At 55.8% G+C, this 25,197-nt stretch overlaps 2 protein-coding genes across 6 annotated transcripts in view; both read right to left on the bottom strand.

Moving 5' to 3' along the window:
• Positions 1-25,197, bottom strand: part of LOC109435251 (uncharacterized protein C1orf226 homolog) — a 244,108-nt gene that overhangs the window by 31,866 nt on the left and 187,045 nt on the right. For 4 of the 5 annotated variants that reach the window (XR_012492939.1, XM_074322381.1, XM_074322383.1 and 1 more), the window contains exon 1: positions 1,464-1,538. The exons of the other annotated variant lie outside the window; for it this stretch is intronic. Coding sequence is in view for 3 of the 4 variants with exons in the window: in XM_074322381.1 (XP_074178482.1) it covers positions 1,464-1,511 (48 nt within the window). In the remaining variant the exon portion in view is untranslated. Of the gene's footprint in view, positions 1-1,463; positions 1,539-25,197 lie in introns of those variants that run through there. 5 annotated transcript variants of the gene reach the window in all.
• Positions 6,140-25,197, bottom strand: part of LOC141569378 (uncharacterized) — a 72,617-nt gene continuing 53,559 nt past the window's right edge. Inside the window, exon 4 of the mRNA XM_074322435.1 lies at positions 6,140-9,114. Within this exon, the coding sequence (XP_074178536.1) occupies positions 8,923-9,114 (192 nt within the window). The 3' untranslated portion in view covers positions 6,140-8,922. The remainder of the gene's footprint in view (positions 9,115-25,197) is intronic.

Raw genomic sequence — 25,197 nt, 5'->3', positions numbered from 1 at the left:
TCGGCTGCCGAGCTCGCCCTCCGAGATTTTATTCCAGCGACTGTGTTTAGTTCTCCTAGCTCCACTGGGCTCTCCCTTCTCGCTCCCATTTCTGCTGAGACTTTCCAGTTCTTCCCCGGTCTCAGGCGTGTCTGGAACAGCTCAGGGGGGTATTTTTATGACGCTGCTTTAAATCTTTGTGGAATAATTCCAGCATTAGATTAGATGCTCTTGGTATTGGCATCTGTTGACTGTTTTTCCATTGAAGTTGCAATTTTCCTCATTTCTGATAAGAGGAGTGATTTTCAGTTGAAACCTAGACATTCTGAGTATTATAAGAGTCTAGATTTTATTTCAACTCTGTTGTAACTGCCTTCCTGTGACAATGCTCAGCGGGGGATGACGTCACCTAGTTACTGCCAGGCCATGTCCCTCTCGGCCTGTTGACACCTGTGGGACGGGGCTCCTGGCTGCTGGGAGGGGAGGGGCTTCGCTCCCACTGGGGCTCAGAGGGGACACATGTCCGCTGCTGTCCGCGTGTGGCCCCCTCCTCAGCCGTGGCCCGTGCCTCATGACCCCCGGCCGCAGTGCCAGGCCAGGCTCCCCGATGCCTCACGGCTGGCGTGTGCGGTCGACAGAGCCACCCCCAGTCCCCGCCCCTCCTCTTTCTCTGTCTCTCTTTCTACAAAGTCCTTATTCCGTGGCACTTTAGAAAGTCAGTGAGGTTCAGAGAGGAGCTTAACGCGAAGGGAGGCCTGCTCCATAAATGAGCCAAACTCTTGTGCAACAAGCAAGGAAGCTGTGTCCCAAGAATGTACCTTGCAGACCCCCCAAGACCAAACTATCCTTGGTTAGTTTCACTAACCAAGGCCCCAGCTCCGTCTTCTGAAATTCACCACTGTGTGTGCAGGCGCTGCTCCCAGCCCACGACTGAGCACATCTAACCTTTCCCGGGGGCTGTCCCTCACCGTCCCCCCAACACACACAACTAACACGAAACAGCCGAGTGTTCCCACCACAGGCACTCACTGCTGTCACCCCAACGGGGGGCAGGCCACACGGGCTCTCCCGCACGGAACACGGGGTGGCCGGGCCTTGAGGGCCGTTTCAGCAGATGGGCTGAAGCAGTACACCTGTGACAGCAGGACACAAGGACGCCCCCTGGAGCTGGCTGCCACCTCAGACAGGGGACAGTGCTGAGGGAGGCTTCTCTCATCCACTGAGACTTGTCATCACTGGAACTTAACATATTTCCCAAGATTGAGACTCAAAGGTGAAGGTATTAAAGTGTGTGTGGGGAGAGGTGGTGGTGAATGAAGGATGACAGGAGATGACCCTGCCACCCACGGGACACCAGGGCCCTGGCCCGCCTCACTCTCGGCTCCAGGGCAGCCTGTCCAACAACGCTGGTCAGAGCAGGCCACTTGGCGGAAGGGGAGGGCTGTCCCGCGCGCGTCACCAGCTTCCGGTTCAGACCCACCTACCTTCTTCTTCTTCTTCAGAATCACCTTCACACCGTCCACTGAGACCATGACGCTCACTTTCTTCTTCTTGATGTTCTTGGCGCCATTGGCAGGTAGAGAACAGGGCGCCACCGGCAGGTCAGAGACAGGGCGCCATTGGCAGGTCAGAGAACAGGGCGCCATTGGCAGGTCAGAGAACAGGGCGCCATTGGCAGGTCAGAGAACAGGGCGCCATTGGCAGGTCAGAGAACAGGGCGCCATTGGCAGGTAGAGAACAGGGCGCCATTGGCAGGTCAGAGAACAGGGCGCCACTGGCAGGTAGAGAACAGGGCGCCATTGGCAGGTCAGAGAACGGGGCACCATTGGCAGGTCAGAGCGCCTGCAGCCCTGCTGCTGTGGCCGGGCAGGCATGGCTCCTGGGCACATGGTCACCGGGCTGCAGAGGCAGGTGGTGTCACAGGGGCACTCGGACAGCCTTGGGTTGGCGTGGGGACTGAACCACCACCCGAGGGACTCAGGGCCTGGAGGGGTGACTTGTGAAGTCAGGTCAGCAGCTGCTTTCAGCCCGCTGAGCGCACATCAGTCAGAGCCTTGCCTTGAAGTGGAAACAGAAATGGGGGTGCGTGGACAGCCCAGACGAATAACCCCGACCCTGACCGGCTGCATCCATCCCTCTAACGTCCAGACCCCCTCTAACTGGTAGCACACATGTGAGCTTCGCGGATCAGGACAAAACCTGGCCGTTCAGTTGCAGCAACCTGCAAACATCAGACCTGGACCTTTGCTTGGGGCTCATCCAGTGTCTCCAGAGAGAAGTCTCCCAGTCCACGTTCCAGCAGCACGGAGGAAGCCGGCCCCACTTAAGGTCTTTTTGTGTCGTGAGCCCTCCCCAGCTGTTGCAACATTGCCTTCATGGCATGAGCCTTTCCAGAATTTTCCCACGTCAGTCAACTTACGTGTCATCTGAAGCTGCTCACACAAATCCTGTGTGTTAAGAAGTCCTTGGGGTCTTTATTGACTGTTTCCTGCTCTTTGTCCTAATGGCTCTTCAGTGAGGCTTTGGGAGGGAGAACAGATGAAGCCAGCAGGTTTCTCAGCCGTTCCCTAACCCGCAGGCCCTCTGGGGGGGGTCTTCCTGGTGTAGCTTTAGTGACGCCCAGACTCCCCCAGGGCAGCCTCTTCTCCCTTCACACATCAGCTGGGGAGGGGCTATCATTTCAGGAGCAGGCACGGCTCTGAATCTATGCTAGTTTCACTTACTCCAGGCCTAGCACACATTTCTCTTTATTGCCCGTGTCAGAAATCCCAACAGTTACTCCTTACATGTCATTATCGTGTTTGTATTTGTCTGACCACGGCCACCAACACATGGACAGGAGCACACAGACACGTGCATGAGCCCCCACAGGAGAGGGAGCTGCCACGCGCAGGCCCTGGCCCCGTCTGCAGGAACTTAGAACGAGCCTCCCTCCCCACGTGGCTTCCTAAGACGTCACTTTACCAACAATGCAACTGAGGCCTCACATGCCCGGGCTCACTATGGGGATCTGTATCCTCTGGGGGAAAGGACAGAAGGGCAGAATGATACACATTCTGGTGAAACGTTCTAATGACCAATAGGTTCTCCTCTCAGGGCCAGCAAGGAACCTGCAGCCAATAGAGGGGCGCACGGAGCTCTTCCAGGATACGAAGGCAGCCCGCCCTCTGGTCGGTCCCGGCTCCGACGACGACAAAAGAACTGATTTAAGACTCAGTGCGGAGGAAATGCCCGGAACCAGAGACAAAGAGCAGCCCTCCCGTGACCAGCTTGGAGTGCTGGCAAGTTCAGTGACATCAGGGGCTGCCACCATCAGAAAGATGACAAGCGACATAGAAAGTGAATGGTTTTCTCAGCAGGTGACCCGTGGTCACAGACCACCTCCGACAACGTCTCATCTTCTCAGGATCTCATCCTCTCAGGATCTGCTCGGTGCTGCGGTCGGTGATAGAAGGAGGGCTTCTGGAATGTTCCAGAAAGTACACCAGCCACGGGTTGGGTGCTCCCTCGGTTTATATGTATCGTAACTGATGCTTCTCTTATCCACAGGTGAAATTTTGCAGCTTGAAGGACCACGTGTCCAGCCGCCATGCAGGATGAAAGGCAAGGGGACCTCAGAAAGCTCGCCAGGTGTGGGCCCCTGAGGGGTCTTCACTTCCTCCTACGAGAATCCATGAGACCCCACGGGAGTGATTTGCGCTTCCCATGGGGCCTGTCCTTCTACCACATTCTCTATCAGGCACGTCACCTCTTACACACTCCCCTGCCCCCCAAACACACCTCTATTCATTCTACGAAGCCCGAACATTCTGGATCCCCCAGGAAGAGGCCCTCCGTCTGGACGCCCAGCACGCTGTTCCCACACGGCTGCAGCCTGTCACACGGCAGGTTGCAGGGATGTCCTCAGTGGCCTTTCCCAGCCGTCTCCCACTGGGCTGCGTGCATAGCACAGCTGAGAGGGGGACACACTGCGTCTTACTTCACTCTGAACACCTGACACATAATTGCTAACAAATGCCTGTTGAGCAACAGAAGGTGTGTTTCTAAGAAATCCAGTCATCTGATTTAATGCTTTGCATTAGGAGGGAGACAGTGAGGAGTGGTACGACCTTCCTCTAGCTGCTGTAACAAATTACCACAAATTTAGTGGCAAAAAAGCCCACTGATTTCATCTCTTATAGTCCTGGAGGTCACGAGGCTGAGGCGTCTGCAGGGCTGCTCGTGTCCTGCACAATCTGTTTTCTCCGCTTCTCTAGCTTCCAGAGGCCACCTGCATTCCTTGGCTGGTGTGTGGCCCCTTTTGTCGTCATTGAGGCCAGCGGGTAGCACCTTCGAATCTCTCTCCTAAGGACCCTGGTGGTTCTACTTGGCCACCTGGATAAACCAGGACAACCTCCCAGCGGACAGCCTTAACTTAATCACATCCACCAAGTCCCTTTTGTCATGTAAGGTCACACAGGGACATGGACACCTCCGGGGCCGGCACTCAGTCTAGCACAGGCAGGCACACTGACAGCTGCACAAGAGCAATGGCCAGAGACCTAAAAGCAATGGAAAAAAACAGAAAAAGATGGAAAGTAGAGAACTGAAAATAAACAGCGAAAAGGGGGGTGACCCGTGTCACATGAGCTGGGAAGGAGCCAGCACCGTGTGCTCAGGACTCTGAGCGCAGCTCTCGGTTTCGCTCCACGTTTACAAACAGACTTCAAAACAGTGACTTGGAGTCATGAGAAAAAGTTAAGTGTCATCCTGCCAAGTTTGCTTTAAGAAGGGGCATGACAGACCATGAAATAGCCAATGAGTAACTATCAATTTTGACAGATAGAACTGACGCTTACGGGGGAAGCTGGAGTTACCAGGAAATTTCACTCCATGGAAAATCTCATTCCTCTGCCAAGTGAGATTTACTCTGTGCTATGACCCCTTGTTTGCATAGCTCCAAATCCATGTGCGAAACCCTAACCTCCGTGGGCTGCTTCATGAGGGTGGCGCCCTCACGAGTGGGATGAGTGCCCTTGTCAAAGGACCCCAGAGCGCTCCCCGCCCTCTCCACCCCACGAGGACACAATGAGAAAACGGCCGCCTGTACCCGGAGGACGGCCTTCACCACAGCCTGACCACGGGGCACCTTGTCCTGGGACTTCCTGCGAGAACAAGCCACCCAGCCCATGGCATTCTGCTAGAGCAGCCCAAACCGACCAAGACAGTGTTTGTCAGAGAGATTTCTTTCTGTCGGGTCTACCTGGACTTACACGTCCAAAGAAGTGTGAACCCTCTCAGCAGTCACCTTGGGAACGTAAGTTCTGATGAATAAAAATTTGCGGAACTCTCATTTTGAGAAGATACTTTAGCACCAATATGTAAACGACCTCTTATGAATCTCATTATTTTGCAAGCACACCTCACTTTTTAAATGGAGTAGCAATAAGGTGACTTATCAGGACAGGCAACATAGTAACACGGTTCTGCATCAGGTGTCACGGATCCTGGTAATAGTCAAGAGTGAGAGGTAAGATCTGGGTGCAGTTCCAAACGAGAAGAGCAAAAATGAAAAGCAGAAGAAAGAGCGGGAGAGGTCGCTGCCGTAAGAAGGCAGCCTTTGCAGGTGACCCCTCTGGACAGAACCACACTCTGCGTGTGTAAGTTAGGGGCCGCTGCTGAGTGCAGCCGGCTCTGACCAGGGTGACAGCCTGTATGTCTTACTCATCACCTGCCACTTCCATTTAGAGAGCATTAAATGCCTGCAGGTTACACTGGTCTATGCGTCTCCTCGCACGATGACCAGGGGTCCCACGTGTCACAAAGCTCCTGTTTGTATTAATGCTGACAGATAGCTGGGTACCAGCTCTGGAGACACATACTTCTCCCTCATTCCTTCCATAGGTGGTGGGGCCTTGATTTCGTAGGTTCCTACCCACAGCCTGGGAACCCAGGTTGTCAAGTCAGACGGGGAAGCGGGATTTCTTTTACCGACACCCACGCGGGCTGTCCACAACCGCGTGCCACCCAGCTTCCTCCCAGTCAGAAATGTGTCACGGTGCTGACAACAGGGCTCCATCAGCGGCCTGGTGCTCTCAGTGGTTACTGAGCCCCACTCACACCCATGACGTCACCATCCCCGTAGAAAAAAATGTCACCACATTTTCAAAGGGTTCTGAAGGAGACAAAACCCAAACAACGCAGTTGGAATACGCGAGCTGTGAGCTGACAGGCTGCTTTAGAAAAAAATACAACCCAAAGTACAGATTTAAAAAGTTACAAATAAATGGGGAGAAATGCAACTAGTAGGAAATACACGTGCTACGTTTCTTTCTAAAATGTAACCATTCTACTTTGCGCAAGCCAGATTTAAGCTAAGAAATTTACTCTTCTCAAAATAAGACTCGTAACCCTATTAAATGTGCATGTTAATGTTTTAATGCTTCTAAAAACATCTAAAACTTTTAAAATGCGTTTTGACTTCATGTATTTATATGCTGTGAACTTAACGTAATTGAAAGTAAATATGAGTAATTTTTGGCAGCTCAACAAAGAAAGAAATCTCACAGGCACTCAAATTCCACAAAAAACTCTGAGAACCACGTCACAGTTGTGTGGACACCAAACGATGGGGCTACGTGAAGCTGAGTGCAAAGAACGGCAAAGTCCAAGGATTGTATAAAATGTGAACCAAACATTTCCAAAGCAATCACGCAAATGGCAATTCATGCAGAAGGCAGGCAGACACTGGTGCCCTCCTGCTTATGGTGTTGGTAGAAACCGCCCGTTGTGCTTACGAGACGGCATTCTTTCAAGTGTTTATAATTAATGGTCTGATTCCAGAAACATCTTAGGAATAAATGCCTTTCTGGATGAGGGACGGTCTTTTGAAAGACTGAAAACGTTGCCCAAATCAGTCACCGCAAAGCAACCCAACTCAGAAAAGATGGGCATTCAACGGGGTGTGTCTCGGAGCACACGTGTGTACAAACCCGCGAGCTCCTGTCCCACACAGTGAGAATCTCAGAGCTCAGAGGTTGTCTGTAAACCACAAAGCTGGCAGGCCGAGGGAAGGGTCCCCAGGGAGCCCCCAAAGGTCACCTGCACACTCACCAACGCGCGTCGGTGCCTCTGTCACTGACCTTTGCCAAACCCAGCAGGCTTGGGAGGCACCTGAGCTCCGTACGTGACGAGTCCCACTTGTCCCCCTGGTAGACTTGTTTGTGGGCACCTCCCCCCGGCCCCGAGAACTCGCACGTAGGGACCAGCATGAAGAAATGCAGATGGAGAGTGGCCGCCGGCAGCAGCATATCGCCCAGTCCTGACCGCTCAGACATGGACAGGAGCCAGCAGGAAAGGTGCACTGAGGCAGGTGGAGGCAGACCTGGTGGGGAAGAGGCTAGAGAGCGGGTGGAGGCGGGGGGCAGTCACCTGTGCTCACTTCTCCCCTCCTCCCACCTGCTCCTCGTGTGACGCATGGCAGTCAGGTGGCACTGCCCACGTGCTGCCAGGAATCACACACAGGTGTGAACGGAGAGCCCACTTTCCCATCCTCTGTCCTCCACGTGTCAGCTCCCTGGATTCGGACGGGTCCCTGCTGGAGTCCCTTCTCAACACCCCCCAACCGGAAGGTTCTGTTACGGAGCCACGGCCTGCTGTGGGTGGCCATGTGACAAGCTAAGCTGTTATCAACCTGCGTGCTCCACCTACTCTGCTTTCTCTCCCCTCCCATGGGGCCCCTTCACCTCTAACAGCCAATATTAGGGATGGCTGGGAACACAAGCCTGTCACTGAAGAGCACCATGGACAAGGAGGGGATGCTCGGTAAGTGCCGGGTCTGAGCAGGTGGCAGTGGCCGAAAGGCCCGGACGCGCAGAGAGGACCTAGAACAAGCTGCTTCCCACATCAGGGCTCGTTCACAGGCAGCTGCGTCCGGCTCTAGGTGACAGGGCGGGAAGTCAGGTCCTGGACTCAGACCAGACGCACAAGGACCCAAAACTCCACAAGAAATGACTTTTGTTTCATCAACCGCTCGGTTCTTAAGAGACACTGCTATTCCCCATAAACGCCACATGTGTGTGTGTGCAGGTGTGCGTGCAGGTTTGCGTGCATGTGTGGGCACGTGTGCATGTGTGCGCATGTATGTGTGCGTGCATGTGTACGTGCATGTATTTGCGTGTGTGCACGTGTGCATGTGTGCATGCATGTGTGTGCATGTGTGTATGTGTACGTACATGTGTGCACATGTAGGTGTGCACGTACAGGTGTGTGTCTAAGCGAGGAGGAAGGACACCATGAGCTGAGGGCAAATGTGGCAGAATGCCATGTGCAATGCTGGCGCTGACACATGGCTGATGGACCGCAAGGTCAGAAAGGACAGACCAAATTGGCGTCTGCACTGGGGTAGCCGTCCGGCCACCGGCCAACAACCCCAAGGGCTCCCAGACGTTAGAATGGAAACAAGACTTTGGGAGGAGAACGAAGCCACTCGAAGATGAAATTCAGCCCAGAACAGCAGGGTGAGAGCAGCAGGGATGCTCACCGAGCCCCCAGAAGACAGCAGAGCAAAGCAGATGGGTGGACAGTCAGTCAGGACGCCAGACGCAATCCCACGGGCAGGCCGTGACAGTCCACGCTGCTTGTCCCCTGTCGTTACTTCTCTTCCAACCTGCTCAATTCTCACTCACCTTCTTCTTCCCGACGTCTGGCCCACACAGGAAATAAGCAAGGCCACAGTCTGTCACACTTCCCGTTTGTGAGGTGACAGGCATGCAGTGACTTCAGATGCTGCAGAGGTCTTTCTCCATGGGATGCATCAGGCCTGGCTTGTTCCACGGCCACGGATCACGGCTGTCACCATGGCTGGACCCCTGCCCTCAGCACCCCACACAGCAGCAGGAGGCCATGAAAGAGGAAATCAGAGCAGTGCATTGCTTGCCCCGTAAGAAACCCTCCAACCTTAAATTACCCACGTCTGAGTCCCTGCCCTGGGTCACCCACCATGTCCCCCGGCCTGAACCAGTCGGGGGCCAAGGGAGAAGAGAAGTGTGTGGGAAGGCCAGGGTGCGGACGGAGGCCAGGGCCCGCTGGGGCAGGCCTGCACAGACAAGGGGCTGCTCCCAGCTTCCCGGGACAGAGCCACCGTCTCAGCAGTTCCTGCAGAGGAGCAAAGAGACAAATCTATAATGCAAACTGGGAGCCACCTCAAAATGCTCTTCAAGGTCACCTTGAGCCCTTCCTAGTACATTAGGACCACCTGACAGGTGCGGATTAACCCTGCGGACCCGCAGCCACAGCCAGATGTGTTGTGTTTAACTGATAAGCACACGCGTCTGTACTGTTCCTGGAACTTGGAGATTTTTAAAGGGACTTGACAACATCACGGGACGTCCTCAGTGACATGGGCCCAGAGAGCCTCCTGGATGTGAAGCAGGAGCAGGAACGAGCGCAGACAGCGCGATAGGAGGGCCTGTGAGCGCCGTTTGGTGGGACGCGGACCAGAATTAACCCTCTCGCTGCTGGAATCCATCGTTTACGGCACAAGACTGCATCTGCAGACCCCACGCAGAAAGGCCTCCCACGCTACCCCACGGTCCTGTCACGGCATCCTCTCCATGACCACACTGCGATGTCCTGCTCCTCTGGGCCTGGTGTCGGCCCCGAGACTGGCTGGGGAAAGCCCTCCAGCTCCCGCCACCCCCATCTCTGGTCAAATCCAACTCTGTACCAAAGTGCGCGGGTGCCGGGCGGGCGCCAAAGGCGCCCAAAGGAAGCGGCGGCGGCCAAACCCCGAGAGCTCGCGCCCCATGCGGATGCATTGAGGGGGACAAAGGCCTCCGCTGCACTGAGCTGGCCTGGGGTCCAAGGCCTTTGTGCAGGTTTCCAAGGCGATCACTCTGATGCTGCTACCATAGCAACTGTTGCCACCACCCATTGTCCATCAGGCTCCGCAGAAAGGCGGCGGGAAGTGGCAGGGGGGCTGCAGGACAAGGAAACTGGAAGAATTGGATTCACAGCAACATGGAAAAACACGTTGGGGTGTGTCCTCTAAAGACTGGTGGAGTGTCCATCACAAGCCTCCAACGTGCACACGAAGTGACTCGGGGCGAGTGCTGCTTTGTCACTCGTGAGGGTGGGGTTGAGGGGAGTCACAGGGCACACACAGTGCCCTCCACCCATCTGCGGGGTCCTGTGCCCTCGAGGCTCTCCCGAGAAAACGCTCGGGTGGGAGTGAGGGCCATGCCAAGCTGCTGGGCCCCAAGGAGCCAAGGTCAGTGTCTCTCCCCTCCTGCCCCCTGGTAAGAGAGGAGCAAGTGACAAGTCCCTGACTTTCTGCTACTGCCTCGCAACACCCACCACCAATCAAGTGTCCGCTTATTTAACCCAGTGAGAGCAGCCGTGGGCTAGTTAGGAAAGTTCCATAAATAACCAACATGCAGAAACGCACGCGGGTCATGGAAGACGTACTGGCCTTGGCGTCAGGTCTGAAGGTGAGATGTGAAGGTCAGTGCCATCAGCAGGTACATGCATGACTGTAGCACACACCTGCCCGGTGCCGTGGTGTCTTCCTGTGGGGACAGCGACTGCCGGCCCACGCAACCATGGCGTCAGTCCCTCCGAGGAGTTGGCTCTGCTGTGTCAGCACCAGGTGCCGCTTACCTGAAACCACACCTGTTCTAGCAGAGGCTTCGACTCCAGTGAGTCCCAGCGGGGCTGCCGTGAATCCTTGTGTGTCACCCAACTCTCTGTTTGGAAAGTAGCTGGTACCCAACCAATTACTACGACGTCAACATTACGGGTGACGAGATGGAATATGTCCCATGCCTCCTGGTTACTCTCTTATCTAGGCCATCAGACAATGTGCAGGCCCCAAGGCTGACAATCAGACCTGCCTTTTCCCCAAGGAGTGTTGGGAAGTTCAGTTTCAATTGGGACTGAGATGCCGACATGACAGGAGTGCTCTGGACAGCAAGGGTGGAAAGCGGATGCCGTTTGGGAGAAAACAAGCAAATGTCCAACCTGGCACAGGGAACTGAGGGGAGAGCCCGGGAGTGAGGAAAGATCCAGAGGGGAAAGAAAAGAGTAGAGATTACCACCACTGCTACCAGTCCAGAAAGACTTCACGGCCTTCACGGCCTTCGTAAGAAACAGTCTGAAGCCAGCCTGCCAAAGCCAGACTCGCAAGGCTGCCAGGCAGCACCGCCGTCCCCACGTCAGGCCTGGGTACTGCAGAGCCACACAGAGGGGGCCTCCACGCGCTGACGGACGGACAGACCCGGCAGAGGAAGGAAAGGAAATGCCATCCAGTCCTGTGGTCCCCACAAGGTCCCGTTCATGGTTTCCTGTCAAACAACACTGCTGTCGTCGCTGGGACTCTTAGGCCACGAGCATCTGCCTGGCATGTCAGACAGGAGGGGTTAAGGAGAGAGGTGAGGACAGCAGGTGCCGTCCCTGCCATGGGTGGGCAGCACTGGCTGGTCCTATGTGCCAGGAGGAAAGGGACCAGGACGATGGAAAACATGCCCGGTGTCCTCACTGCTGTGACAGCCGTCGGGACTCAGCACCTGGTCAAGGCCACGCAACCAAGAAGGAAGGGCCCCTGGGGGGCAGCGGCTGAGGAGTAATGCCCTCGATGCCCCAGGGGACACGCAGTATGCTGTAAACACGATTCCCACAAAGTGACTTCCAGAACCTTCCAAGCCCCGCCTCTCATGCCGGCAGACTCCACGTGGCTGTCATGTCCTCTCCGAGGCGCTTCTCTGCGGCCCTGACACAGGTCTGTCCAGCCAGGGAGCATGGCTCCTTCTGCCCCAGTCTCCCCGGCCACCCACAGGCCACACGCTGGCATCAGTCTTCTCACCTCCGAGTTGAGATACCTGAGGTCGTGCCCAGCAGTGCGCTGCCCGAGGCAAGAGCCGAGCGGGAGCAGGTCCACCTCTCCCTTCACCACCCACCCTCCAGCGCCCGCGGGCGCTCGGTCCCACACACATCAACTTCGTGTCCTCAGTGGACTGAAATCGCCCAGACAGCAAGAATCGTCTCTTTTCCGCACAAGTCTGGGCACTTGTCTGGACGGCCAGCACCAAGCTAAGACCTGGGAGGAGGCGGAGCCTTTCCTGATGACCCCCCTCACGCCTCAGGAGGGGCCTGATGTGTCTTGTTTCCCGTGTGGCTCAAAACACAAAAGTTAAATAAAAACGGATTCTGCAGCAAGTCAGTCTATTCACACATCACAGAAATCCTGCCTGTTTTGACCACGCCGCCCTCCCTGGAAGCAACTGCTTTTCTTGGCTCCCGCTCTTGACTCTTTGGAAAGAATTCTGGCCACAAGGGCATCTGGCCTGTCATCTTGAAGACAGGTCACAGCAACCAATGACATCTTTACCCCGAAATGTTTTAATGTTGGTATAAATGAAACTCCTTAATGGAGCGAGTGGTTGGAGTGAGGTTTAAAGAATCCATCACCTCCGTCATTAAAACAGCCCAATGGGGACCAGAGAAAAGGGTCAGCACACACTCACGCCCGTGACACTCTGACACTCACAAGCACCCAGTATTGGGCCTAAACACAGGCTCCCGGTTTGACCGTTTCCTACCAAACCTGCTCTGCCTGCCAGGGTCTGACAACGTCCCATTCACAGAGCGATGTCTCAGGAGCAGTTGCTAATGGCCGCCTGGGTACACATACCTGGACGCGGGGTGCGAGGACCGTAGGAAGGTGAGTGGTCGACGTGAAGAGCTGCCCGCCCCCCCAAAGCGGCCACACGGTTCACAGCCCCTCCAGCAGGGAGGCCGAACCCACACCCTCCCCCACAGCCACTGTGACCCGTCTTCCCTGTGTCAGCCATTCTTAGTCACGAGCCGTAGCTCCTGGTGGCTTTAATTTGCATTTTCCTGATGACTTTTCACGTGCCTGTCTGCTATCTGTGTACTCGTATCTCTTTCGTGAAGCGATGGTTCAAATCTTTTGCCTACTTTTTAAATTGCGTTGTTTTCTTATTATTGAATTTTCAGGGTCCTTTATACATTCTGGATATGCCAGAGAGTTACATGGAAACGCTGCTGTCAGTGCGATTGCAGGGACTGTTTTATATGACGTGACGTGGATTAGAAATGCTCGTTGAAGAGCCAGGAAAACTGCCCTCCTCACTTGGTCACTGACTAGTGCACTCAGCGCCCAGACTGTGTGTCACTGTGAAATGCGAGGACAACCCTACGTCACCGCCACGTGTCCCTCCAGGTGCAAAGATACAGTCCTGCGACCCATTACTCTAAACCACACAGGCTTGGAAGGCATGAAAATGACCCGGGGTCTCCCATGCTTCCGCAGTTTGCTGGGTCCAAGGGAAGAATCCCTGAGAACGTGTGTCATAAAGGAGGGTGGGGACGCACTGCTGACCCCAACCAGGGGGAGACAGACGGGCTCCCCACACGGGTCCTGCCGAGCTGGGTCCTGCAGGCCACTGACCCGCTCAGCTCAACGATGGAAACATGGCCCAGGTGCCAACGTGCCTTCCCAGCATAGCAGGTGCAGCCCTTCCGGGCTGTGCCAGGCAGAGCCAGGCTCCCGCTCCGAGGGCAGGTGGTGCCAATGGCAGCTTTGCAAATCCAGACGGAGCTCCAATGGAAGGAAAATCAGCCCCTAAGGGACCTGGGCTCACCACCACAGGCTCACTGCAGCCCCGGCAACGCAAGCAGGACCCTGACCAGCCTGCCACTCAGGCGCCCGGGGGAAGACGGTTCTCGCAACAGCTGTTTTCAGGTTAAATGAGGTTGGAAACGAGTCCGATGGGCCCCTGGACAATCAGCCAACGTGCCGGGCAGCCCAGGGGACAGTTCTTTCGGTTCAAACGGACTGAAAGTTAGAAACATTAATGAAGGAAGACGGGCCAGCGTGGCCCTGCCCCTCAGAGGTGCCCCAAGAGCCGCCAGAGACCCTGCAGGTCCCAGACCCACGGGGACTTGTCACAGGCCGCCACCCCCACTGGCGCGAGACCAGTGAGTTTGCAGGCATGTTTTCAAATGCCCACACTGGCCCGTTCCAACGTTATCCCACCCCCCGGCTGGAGGCCAGGGTGCCTCGTTCACCACTGGATGGTCACGCCCAGCAGAGTGTTGGCACACAGGTGCCCAGGAAATGGACGCGGGATGAACAGATGAACAGAAGACCAATGGGCGCCCGAGTGAGGCGCTAATTACTGAGACGGTCACGTACTTCCCCGAGCCTCCCTGTTCCCACTGCTACAGCGCGGCCACCATGTTCACCTCTCATGAGCCTGGGGTCAGGACTGACGAGAGACCTTAGGAGGAAGGATGCTGCTGAAAAGGTGTGGCTACAGGTGGCCCAGATGGCCGTCTCCCTGCCCACAGACCGCTTACCCTCCTGTCGACATGACAGCTGTCACCATCTCTCCTGTGCCTGGTCGCCCAAGGAGGCTCTCCCCAGAGAGGCAGCGTGGGGACAGACCTGCAGCCTGAACGCGCCCCCCGCCCCCCCGCAGAGTGCTACCCCTGCTCTCCTCCCCCCTCCACGTGGGTTACTGAAACCCCGTGACATGAAACGTCGCCTCTGCTCCTCACCAGCCCTGCGAGTCCTTCTGGCCTCCGTTTCTTGTCTCTAAGCGACAGCACTGAACGACCTCTGTGTCCCTTTCTGCTCTCACAGCCTGTTTCTATCCTTCCTTCAGCTGATCTGACCACACGCATGTGAGTGTGTGCACAGGGTGCACAGGGAAACGTGCTCGTGTCAGGCGTGGGTGAGACGGCGCGTTCTCCTTGCACAGCAGCCCCAGGGACCAGCAGTGGGAGCCGGCAACACCCGCCACCGCCTTCTGTTCAGGCTCTTTTCCTGTAATCACAGGCCACGCACACAGGCCCGGTTCTAATTAGGCCGAGCAGTGACTGCATCGGCCCCAAGCTTTGATCTCCCCGTGGGGCACGTTTCTGCACTGCTGACCATGCTCCAGAGTCTGAAACATAAGCCAGGGGCTTCCTTTGGCAGTCCAGCCTTGACAAAGCTCCTGGTGGGCCCCCAAAGGTGCAGAGGCTGGGGAGAGGGCAGCAGAGAGGACCCCGATGGTGTAGGGGCCCCTGGAAGGCGCAGAGTCCCCCACCTGGAGAGGTACAGCCCGCCCCCGAGGTAAAACACGCCCCACCACGTGAGTATCTTGGGTCGGACGGCAGAGAAGCCACACTCTAAGGGAGGAAGTGATCCGGGAGGACGGTACGGAAAGTGACACAGGCCACACAGAGGACACCAGGCGCCCCTTGGGAGGGTTCAGACCAGGGGTTTCCAAACTTTTTTTAACATTTTTCACCAAGGGCCATATGCGGTAAAATACACAAACACCCAGGCCACTCTCGAGGTGAAGTACGTATTGCCTCACCTGGTTTATTTAAGTAAACTAAATATATTTTTAGAATTTGCTGCGGGCCAATAAAAAACAGATTGTGGGCCGCAGTTTGGACGCCCTTGGTTTAGACGCTGGAGACCGGGGGTAGCTTTGGAGAGAAGATGCCGAAATGATCCGCCTACTTCACAAGAGAGACTTTCGTGGAGGAGAGTCCTGGAGCTCAGCTCTGACGCCATCACCCTGTCCTAGACGACTGGCCGCCCCATCCATGGTGTAGGACGCACGCTCTCTGGCGGGGCCCCCCAGGCCTAAGGCAGGAAGCTTCCCGCCCTTGCTCCGAGAACCCCTCACGTCAGGACCCCACACTCACTTATGGCTAGAATTCCACGTGCTGCGTTTCCCACGTCCACAGCCTGGCACTTCGCCACCGTCACCCACCACCAACGCCCAGGGCCCAGACGATGCCACCTTCTCCAGGAACCACGTGCGCCCCTCGGCCCTCTGCACACCTGCCTGAGGTAGGAGCGCTCTGTGCACGTGCGTCTTTCCCTCAGACTTGCAATGCCTGGGGGCAGACACCATGTCTTGTCCCAACAGCGGCCATGGCGCCTCCTTCACAAAGGTGAGTGCAGCGACCCACCAACTGCTGAGTTTAAGGGAAAACGGATACTCGCGCCCCTTCTGAACCGCCCGCGTCCCCGAGAGTGCGTGAGCCTGGGGAGGGTCACAGCTGGCTGGTACATGCTCAGCACAGGACCTGGCCACACGCAGAGCTCCTGGAAAGCACAGCACGTGCTTTCAAAGCTCTGTCCCAAGTCCAAGCCGAGACTCACACCGCTCTGTGGGACGGGCCACAGGGCTCTGGAAGCTCGCCTGTGGCTGGGGGACTCGGGGAAGTGACGTGATGGCTTACAGGGACAGGGTGTCTTGCTGCTATGACGCGACATCCTTTAACTGTGCCGGGAGCACAACTCTGAACATACTACAAGCCACTGAGTTACACGCTTTAAATGTGTAAACTGCAGAACGGAAGTTATTTTTAAAGAAATACATCAAATGACAGCACCTCATTCTGAGGGCACCCGGGAAATGGCCAGGTCAGGGCCTGACCCTGCAATGGGACTCAGGCCCAGCCCCCGGCCCTTCCAGCCGCCGCCTGCAGGACACCGTGGGCAGCTGCCTCCTGAGGCCTGCTTGGCGGTGAGGATAAGCCGGCCAGGTGCTCAGGTGGCACCCCCACTGGCACCAGCTCCGGGGACCTTAGCAGGCGGCCAGCTCTCGGCCCCACCCCACACCTGCGGGCAGGCCCAGCACGCCGGCCTCAGGAGGCCCACAGGCCACTCAGGTGAGGGCCACGGCTTGATTTCGCAGTGTAGACTCTGGAGCTCGACTGTGGACCCAAATTCTGCCTCCTCCTTCCCTGGCCAGGTGCCTGTCCCGTGGGAGGCCCCTTCTGACCCCTGGATGAGTCATTCACAGCAGGAACTCACCGGCCTGGAGCAGAATGCAGACAGCAGGATTTGATTCTTTAAAGTTTTCAGGTCAGATTTTGGCTTCGCCTCATGGACCTGCAGCCTTTCTAGGCCAACCCAGCACAAAGCCGAGGCAGGTGCCAGAATCCTGGCACCAGGGTCCTAGAAGGGGCAGGCTGTCCTGTAGCCGTGTCAGCAGATCCCCCCCACCACACATAAGGCACACACATGGGGCACAAAAGACCACAGCCTTCCCCATTTTCAGCTTCCCAGAGGAAAAGAACCCCCCCCCCCCTTTTATGACAGAGCAGAGGGGATAAAACACTCTATTTACAAGCGGCAAAAGAAGCCAATTCCAACAGCAGCCTTTTAATCCCTGATGGCCGGGAGGGAGGGAGGAAATGCGCAGCTCCAAGCCTTCCAACCGCAGGCATCACCAAGCAGCTTCCAACAGAAACTGCAAAAACCACGTCTCTTCTCCACGAGCTTGGGGAGTAGTTTTCCTGCTACGACTCCCAGTCATGACGTTCAAATGTACGACGGCAAGTGCCCTGCGCCTTACACAGCGAGGGTCCCACAGTCACAGGAGTCAGTCTACCCCCACCCACCACACCCATTTCTCAAACTGCCACCAACCGAGGCTCAAGGGCCTGTCCCCACACAGATAGGGTACCTCGAGCTGCGAGCATGGACTTCACGTGAATTATATGTGCTCATTAAAGAGAATTGGAAAGTAAGTAAATGCAGGGAGGGGAAACCAAACAGTCCTGTACCACTCTCCAAAGAGAATCACCGTTAATATTTTGGTGTCTTTCTATATTTTTAAATAAGTTTTGCTGTTGTTACAAAATTGATAGTGTATTTATACACCACTCTCAATGCTATTTGACTTAACATAAGATAAGCCTTTCTCCAAAATTCCTGCAACGTTTTAGAACCTCACTTCTAATCATATGTGACATTCTATTCTGTGGTGACATAACTGACAGCATGTGCTGGCCGCCACCGTGCTGCTCTGACCTCGGGGACACTGGCACCGGCCACACGGTGCCACCAGCCACAGTGGCTGAGCGCCTGAAGGACCAGCATGACTGGAGACGTGAGCTGTGGAGAACTCACCCGATTCAAGGATGAAAAATACCTCAAGAATTTTATCTTCGTTACACATTGAAATAATGCTTGGATGCACTGGGTTAAATGAAGGCTTTGCTAAAATTAATGCGACCTGGCTCTTTCGACTTCCTGAATGTGGCTACTAGGAATTTTACATGACGTCTGTGACCTTCTTTGTATTTCTGTTGGACGGAGCTGCTCCAAATCCACGATGCTGTGCCAGCTGTCTTGCCAGTAGAGGGAGCTCGGAGGACACCGGAGGGGGTTCTCTTCCGGGTACCGGGGCTTTGTCCAGGCTCCTAGGACACAGCACACAGCTCCCTGCTGGTGGCATGTGGCCTCCACCCCGTCATGCTGCCACTCCAGGACTTCTCCACCAAGCCCTGGGTCCCGACACACCTTCCCAGGAGGTGTAGGTCTTTGGGGGACCCTCTTTCCACGGGTACGCTCCCTCAGCCCTAGGGCTGCTCTTGAATTCTTTCAAGTTCTCTATAAACCTCGTTCTCATTTACTAGTTAGGAATTCTTTCCACTGAATTTTCCATGCTCACTATGGGTGCCCTGTCTCCTGACTCGACCTGCTGGGTACAGTTAGAAATGAAGAAACTCAGTGTCTGGGGGTCCACAGGGCCCGAGCAGCTTCCCTGTCTCCTCAGGCACTGTGTCCCCCTTCCCTGTGGTCTCTTCCCTAAAACAGAAACGTCCACTCCCCACCACCCCGAGATGGTCTCCAGGGAGCTCAGACTCCACCTCAGTCAGTGAGAGCCCTGCCTTCTGCTCACTCACCAAATATTTGCTTAGCTCCTGTTCTGTCGGTAACGCCTGGGCAGGGGGTGGAGAGCGGTGAAGGGATGGGCGGAAAGGTCACACACAAAAGAGAGGCAAACAGGTGAAACAGAAACTGCCTTCTGGTACCTGACAGCCTAGCAATAAAATAAAGCAAGGACAAATCACTATCATGTAACAGGAAATAACACAACAAAAAAAACAAAACAAAAGCAGCAGCTACACCCTAGTGGCCCCAGAAAAATAGAGAGAAAAAACAGAAAGAGTTTCTTGTGAGTCTGTGCTCCCGGCAGGGTCCCCGAGCCCCTCTAGGCACCGACCGGCTGTACTCGGAGGTTCTGCTGACAGCAGCAGCTCGGGGGCTACCGCACGGTCAGCTTCCGATTCTCCCACTCGCCTCTGCCTCCTTCCCAAGCCGCAGGCCAGCTCCGGTGACAGGGATGGGACGGCCTGGGGACAACCCTGAGCCATGAGGCAGCTCCCTGTCACCAGTCAGGACTGACAGCCCAACCCAACCCGCCTCTAATAAAAGGGGAAGGATTTGGCCTGCTCCTGGGAAATGTCAGTGGTAGAATTTCTATGATTCTTTGTAAAAGATCCCAGTTCTCTGCCAGAATTCTGTCTTGTCACCTGATCTTTGCTCTTGGTGACCAGTTCTTCGGAGGCCACACGATGACCAGTGTGTGGCGCCCCTGGGCACGTCTACGTGCATGTGTTTCTCTTGTTTCTCAGGCACTGCGTCTGACCACACGTCAAGCACGGTGTCCCGTCACGCGCAGCCTGTGAAAACCTAGTGAGTGGGCCTGAGGCTCTGAATGACGCTGCTTCCTCCAGAGGTGACTGGTGTTTCTCCCAGGGCAGGTGGAGAGAGAAAAGGCACCTGCCCCAAGCGAGCGGGTCTGTGTGCACTCGGCCCTGCCTTCCAGGAGACACCCGCTCCAGGTCCAAACGGGAAGGTGGCTGCTCACCTGGACCCTCCCAGCTGAGCCCCGACCAGCCATGCGTCTGCCCAGCTCTGAGACTGCCACAGGCTCTGTCCACATTTACCCTGCTCGCTGCCACGCACACACTGGCAGACGCGCAGACGGAAGTGGCACCTGTGACCCTCCCCCACCACACTGCTCAGCGCCCTCCATGTTTACACCCACGCACGACGTGCACACATTCGCTTCCCTAGTTCTCACGCTGGGACGATGAGTGCAGCAAACCACTCGGACAAAACCAGAAGCAGCCCAGGAAAAGTTACTGATTGCGTGCTCGAGCTTCTCAGCCTAACCTCTGTGCTTTTTGCATTTCAAACTCTCTAGCCCTCCCGTGCCTGGGCCACCTCCTTCCCACTTTCTCACTTGTGTGACAATGTCTAGTCCACTGCGGACACACTTCTTAGGGCCCGGTGCTTCTCATCTGAGATCTCCACCTGGATCCTTTCACTCACTGCTTGACAGACTCCAACCTTCATCCTGGAAACACGACCCCTGCTGTATCTCTGTGATTGTAAACACACACGTTTAAGGGCCTTTCCAGAATGTTCCTTTGCGCCTGCCTGTGGGTCTGGACTCTCTTGTTTGAGGAGTTGGCTGCCTGCCTTTCACGGACGTGGTTTTACTTGAGTGCTCTGAAATTCTGTTGGCACACTCACCTTGCCCAGAAGCTTCCCTTATCCGCCCCGCCCAGGGAGCTGATATCATGGCTGAGCCCTGCTCTACAGGACATGCAAAGTTCGGGCAGCAAAGCCAGGAGACACAGGAGGCGCTCCCGCCCGTCCGTACCCTCGGCACTGCTTCCGAGTGTGTGTGCCATGCCCACCAAGAAGCCTTGGGTCCTGAAGGACCAGGCCCCCCTGGCACAGCGAGGCCTGCTCAGCGCTGGAGTTTGGGTCTTACACAGAGACCACCAGACAGGCTTGAATGGAGCAGATGAGCTGACACACGTGGAGTTACGTCCATGGCCAAGGTTCTAATGCAGGAGAAAGGTTGGCTGCCCGTCAGGCCTCCCTGCCCAGCACAAGGAGGCCATTCAGAGCCGTTTGGGTGGTGGCAGCGCCGGCCCCAGGGCTCCGGGCGTGGTATTTCCCAGGGAGCACAGGGGTCAACAGTAAAACACGCTGCACAGGCCCCTGCCCGGGGAGCTGGCACCACACCTGCCAGCTGGGCCTCACTCCAGGAAGCCTGACCAAAGTCAGGAAAGCTCGTAATTCATCCAGAGGAGAATTTAAAACCAATCCAATTAGTCAGGTATGACTGCAGATGGGAAATTGAATGTCACCCATAATAAACAGTGACGACAGGAAGTTGGAGACACAGAGGGCGGTGGGCACATCCCTCTTTCCTCAAAGCATGTGACCCAAGTGAAGGTGGAAGGTCTCAGCGTCTGGGGTGCGGCACCTCCAGCCACAGTGACCTGTCAGCAAAAATGCCCACACAGGATCAGTGGGAGGGTCACCTCCCTAAATGCAGAAATTCCTAGCAGGCAACTCCCAGGACAACTACCACCAGGCTCAAGGGGCAAGACAAAGGGCTGGTTGTCAGAGCAGGAAGATCTGACATGGGAAAGGCAGCTGTCCTCGCAGCCTGGGCTGCTGCAGAAAGCGGGTCAGGGCCTGGAATATGCATGGGACAAAAGCGGTCATGACCAGAAATTCAGGTCCTTGCTAAGGAAACATGCCAGGGTTTCCAGGTAGCTCCAGACCCCCACCTGGACTTAGATGCCTCACAGTTGGGAGGGAGGCAGCCAGCCAGGCCTGAAGCCCCACAGACACAGCCCCCCACTCCACCCACATCACCCAGCAGAGTCAGAGACAGTTACACGAGCCAGAGTTGGCAGCAGGTCACTCGAACTCAACGTAGTCATGGAACAGACTTTCCAGGGACAGTTTCCAGGATCACCTGACAAGTGGCACCTCCACGCACAGCTGAGCTTGTCAACACTGCCCACTGCACTGTGGACCACTCCATGGAGAGTCCAGAAGCCCAATGTTCACGGAAGCAGGAAAAACAACTCTAAAATTCATTGGGAACCACAAGCGACCCCAAGAGTCACAGCAATCTTGAGAAAGAAGGACAAAGCTGGAGACATCACACTTCCTGATTTCAAACTATATTACAAAGTTACAGTCATTGAAACAGGATGGAACTGGCATAAAAGGAGACACACAGACCGATGGAACAGAACAGAGAGCCCAGAAATAAATCCAAACAGACATGGTCAGCTAATTTTCAACAAGGATGTCAGGAACACGCGATGAGGACACAACACTCTCCTCGCTAAGGCTGTCCATCCAGGAAAACCAGACAGACACATGCAAAGAATAAAACTGGACCCGTATCTTACCCCCCACACAAAAATCAACTGAAAATAGATTAAAGACTTAACTACAAGACCTGAAACCATAAAAGTCCAAGAAGAAAAAATTAGGGAAAAAAGTCCTAGGTATTGGCTTTGGCAATGATTTTTTTGGCTATGACACCAAAAGCTTCGGCAGCAAAAGCAAAACCAAACAAACAAATAAGCAAACAAATGGGACTCCATCAATCTATAAAACTGCACAGCGAAGGAAATCATCAACAAGTAAAAAGGCAACCTATGAATTGGGAGAAAATGTTTGCAAACCATCTAGTAAGGGGCTAATATCCAAAATATATAAAGAACTCATATAATTCGATAGAAAAAATAATCCAATTAAAAATGGGCAGTGACTCTGAACAGACATTTCTCCAAAGAGGACACACAGCTGGCCAGCAGGTACAGGAAAGGTCCTCACCGTCACTAGTCATCAGGGAAACAGAAAGCAAACCCACAGTGAGATGTCGCCTCACACCTGTCAGATGGCTATTATCTAAAAACAAAACAGAAAAAAGAGTTAAGTGTTGGTGAGGATGTGAAAAAAGGGGTTCAGTGTTTGTGGGAATGTGAAGTGGTGCAGCCACTGTGGAAAGCAGTATGAAGGTTCCTCAAAGAACTAAAAATAAAACCAGCATATGACCCCCCGTTCCCTGTCCTGGGTGCACCCACAAGAAATGAAATCAGTACCTAGAAGAGAAACCTGGACTCCCACGTTCATCACAGGCAGCCAGTGCAAGAGGAAGGCTGTGTCCTGGGGACAGCACTGTCCCCCTTCCGTCCAATGATCGGCCATTACGCTCCGCAGGCAGCGAGGTGTGGTGCCCAAGGGAGCCCAGCCGGGGCCTCAGTGGACAGTCACCTCCTGGGAACTGCAAGGGGCATACACATGTCTGGCCAGTGAAGGTGGAGCTGGCACTCCACGGAGCTCTGTAGTGACGTCCTCGTGGACAGCAAGACTTCACAGAGAGAGCACAGAGACATGACAGTCAAGGGCCCGAAAGAAATAATTTCCAGAGAAAGGCTCTCAGTCACAGCCGAGCCAGCCGTGGAGACAGACAGAAGGTGGCGGGGACAAGGTGACTTCTGCTTGCGTGTATTTGACGCATGCTAACTGAGGATGACGAATGTGGCCTCCGATGTGCTGTTCCCCGGTGGCGCAGCCGGAAAGGGAGCTGAGCAGACGCAGTGAGCGAACACATCCCACACCGACCCGGAGCAGCCTCCAGGGTGGGGACAGCGTTCCCAGCTCTCAGCCGCCTGCAGGGTCTAGAACACAGCAGCGGCTCTTGCCCAGGCCGACGTGTGCTTCAGGGACATGCAGCAATGTCTGTGACATTTCTGGTTATCACCATTGGAGGGCGGTCTATTGGAATACGGGGACAGGGCGCAGGGACGCTGCTGACCATTGACAGCGCTCGGGGGGGGCCCACAACAGAGTCCAAAACATCAGCAGGGACGCGGTCGGGACCCTAAGGCAGGTGCTCGACACGCGATGGTTCCATCGAGTTGGAATCCACCCAATTCAGCGTTTTGCCAGCACGTGCGCGTGCCAGGCACCATTAAAAGCATTTGGGAATGAGAGAGAGTAGACGCGACTCCCCTCTCAAGGCTCCATGAAGCAATTAAGAAAATGCAAGGTGGGGCGCGGTCCCAAGGGAACCAGCTGAGTCAGCGCTTCTGGGTGGCCGGCGTCCCGGGGAAGGTGGGTCCAGGCTTGGGCTGGGGGACCGATGACATCTGGCCAGGCTGGCTGCAGGCGCTCCTGCAGATGACCGGCCGAGCTAAGGGCTGGCAGCAGCCGTGCTGCTCTCAGTGGGAGGAGGCCGGCCTGACACGCACGAAGCACGTGGCCCTCGGACCTACACACCCTGACACGCTGTCAGCCGTGTGTCTTCCACGCCTCCCCATGACCCTGGAAAGTACACACGACGAGGAAACCGAGTTACGGAATGATGGGATATGGACACGCGTGTCCACAGTGGCAGGAGCTGCTCTGCTCGCCGCTTCCTGACCTGGGTCTCCCGGTCCTGCTGCCCCTTCAGGACGTGTGCACACGAGGTGAGCAAAGCAGAGCTGTCCAGTGGGCACACGGTCATGTGACGAGTGTCCTGCGGCCACTGTGACTCTGCTCCATGCCAGGACCTCCCAGTTCCTGCTGCCCAGCGAGAACGGAGCAGTGCGCTGTGCCAGGACACCCTGGGAAAGGGCCCCAGACCCCGTCCACGCGAACCAGGTGGCTGCATAGAGCGGCCCCTTTTCAGCAGCACACCTGACATGCTGTGAAGGCCCTGCTGGCAACCCCAGCGGCCGTCAGCACCCCCCGTGGGGCAGCGGGCGGTGTCCGAGGCGCGGCCCTCAGCTGCAAGCACAGGTGGGCACCGAGTAACCGATCCACGCACACGGCCACCCCCAAGCACAGGGCGCTCCCATCCTCCATTCATCGTCACAATGCAGCTCAGCTAATCTCCACTTCACAGGCTCAGAGACATGAAGTAAATTGCCGTGGTCACACAGCAAGGTCTCTGACCCCAGCTGCCCTTTCTGGGGACCCCGATGTGTGCCAGCCACGTGGCAGGGCCCCTTGGCCATGGGGCAATTCCCCCTCTCCTTTCCTTTCCTGTTTGATTTGTAAACACTAAAAAGAATGCCGAGCTGCGTGTCAGTAAAAGCCACTGTGATACAGAACCTGACAACTCCCTTCTCCCACAGAACGAGGCTCAGCCAATGTCGGGGCGGGTGCCCCCTTTCTGTACAAGGCCACACAGCAGACACCTCCGGCTTCACAGGACAGCCTGTCGCCACACTCAGCTCTCCCGTGGAGCAGAGGCAGCCGCACGCGCTATCCACATGAAGGGGTGTGGCCTGCACCCCCAGTGAAGTGTCCGAAACCTGTCCAGTGACAGCAAGGCCCTGCCGCCCCTGTGGGCTCATCTGTGGCCCCGGCCTCCACGCGCTGTGTATGGAGCGAGGCCAGGAGGCCGGATGAGACCATGGTGGGGGTGGGGCATCATCCAGCAGGGCTGTGTCCTTACAGGAAGAGACCCAGGAGCGTGGACAGAGTGGGGACAGAGTGAGGAGGCTGTCTCGAAGCCAGGACGAGTGGCTGGCCTGGCAGCACGCTGGTTGGGACGTCCAGCCTCCAGACTGCGAGACGTGATGCCTGCTGTTCAGGCC

This window comes from Rhinolophus sinicus, linkage group LG17 (genome assembly GCF_036562045.2).
Source record: "Rhinolophus sinicus isolate RSC01 linkage group LG17, ASM3656204v1, whole genome shotgun sequence".
NCBI classification, from domain to species: domain Eukaryota; kingdom Metazoa; phylum Chordata; class Mammalia; order Chiroptera; family Rhinolophidae; genus Rhinolophus; species Rhinolophus sinicus.
Note: the sequence above shows the minus strand (reverse complement) of the source record. Positions and strands in the feature narration are given on the sequence as shown.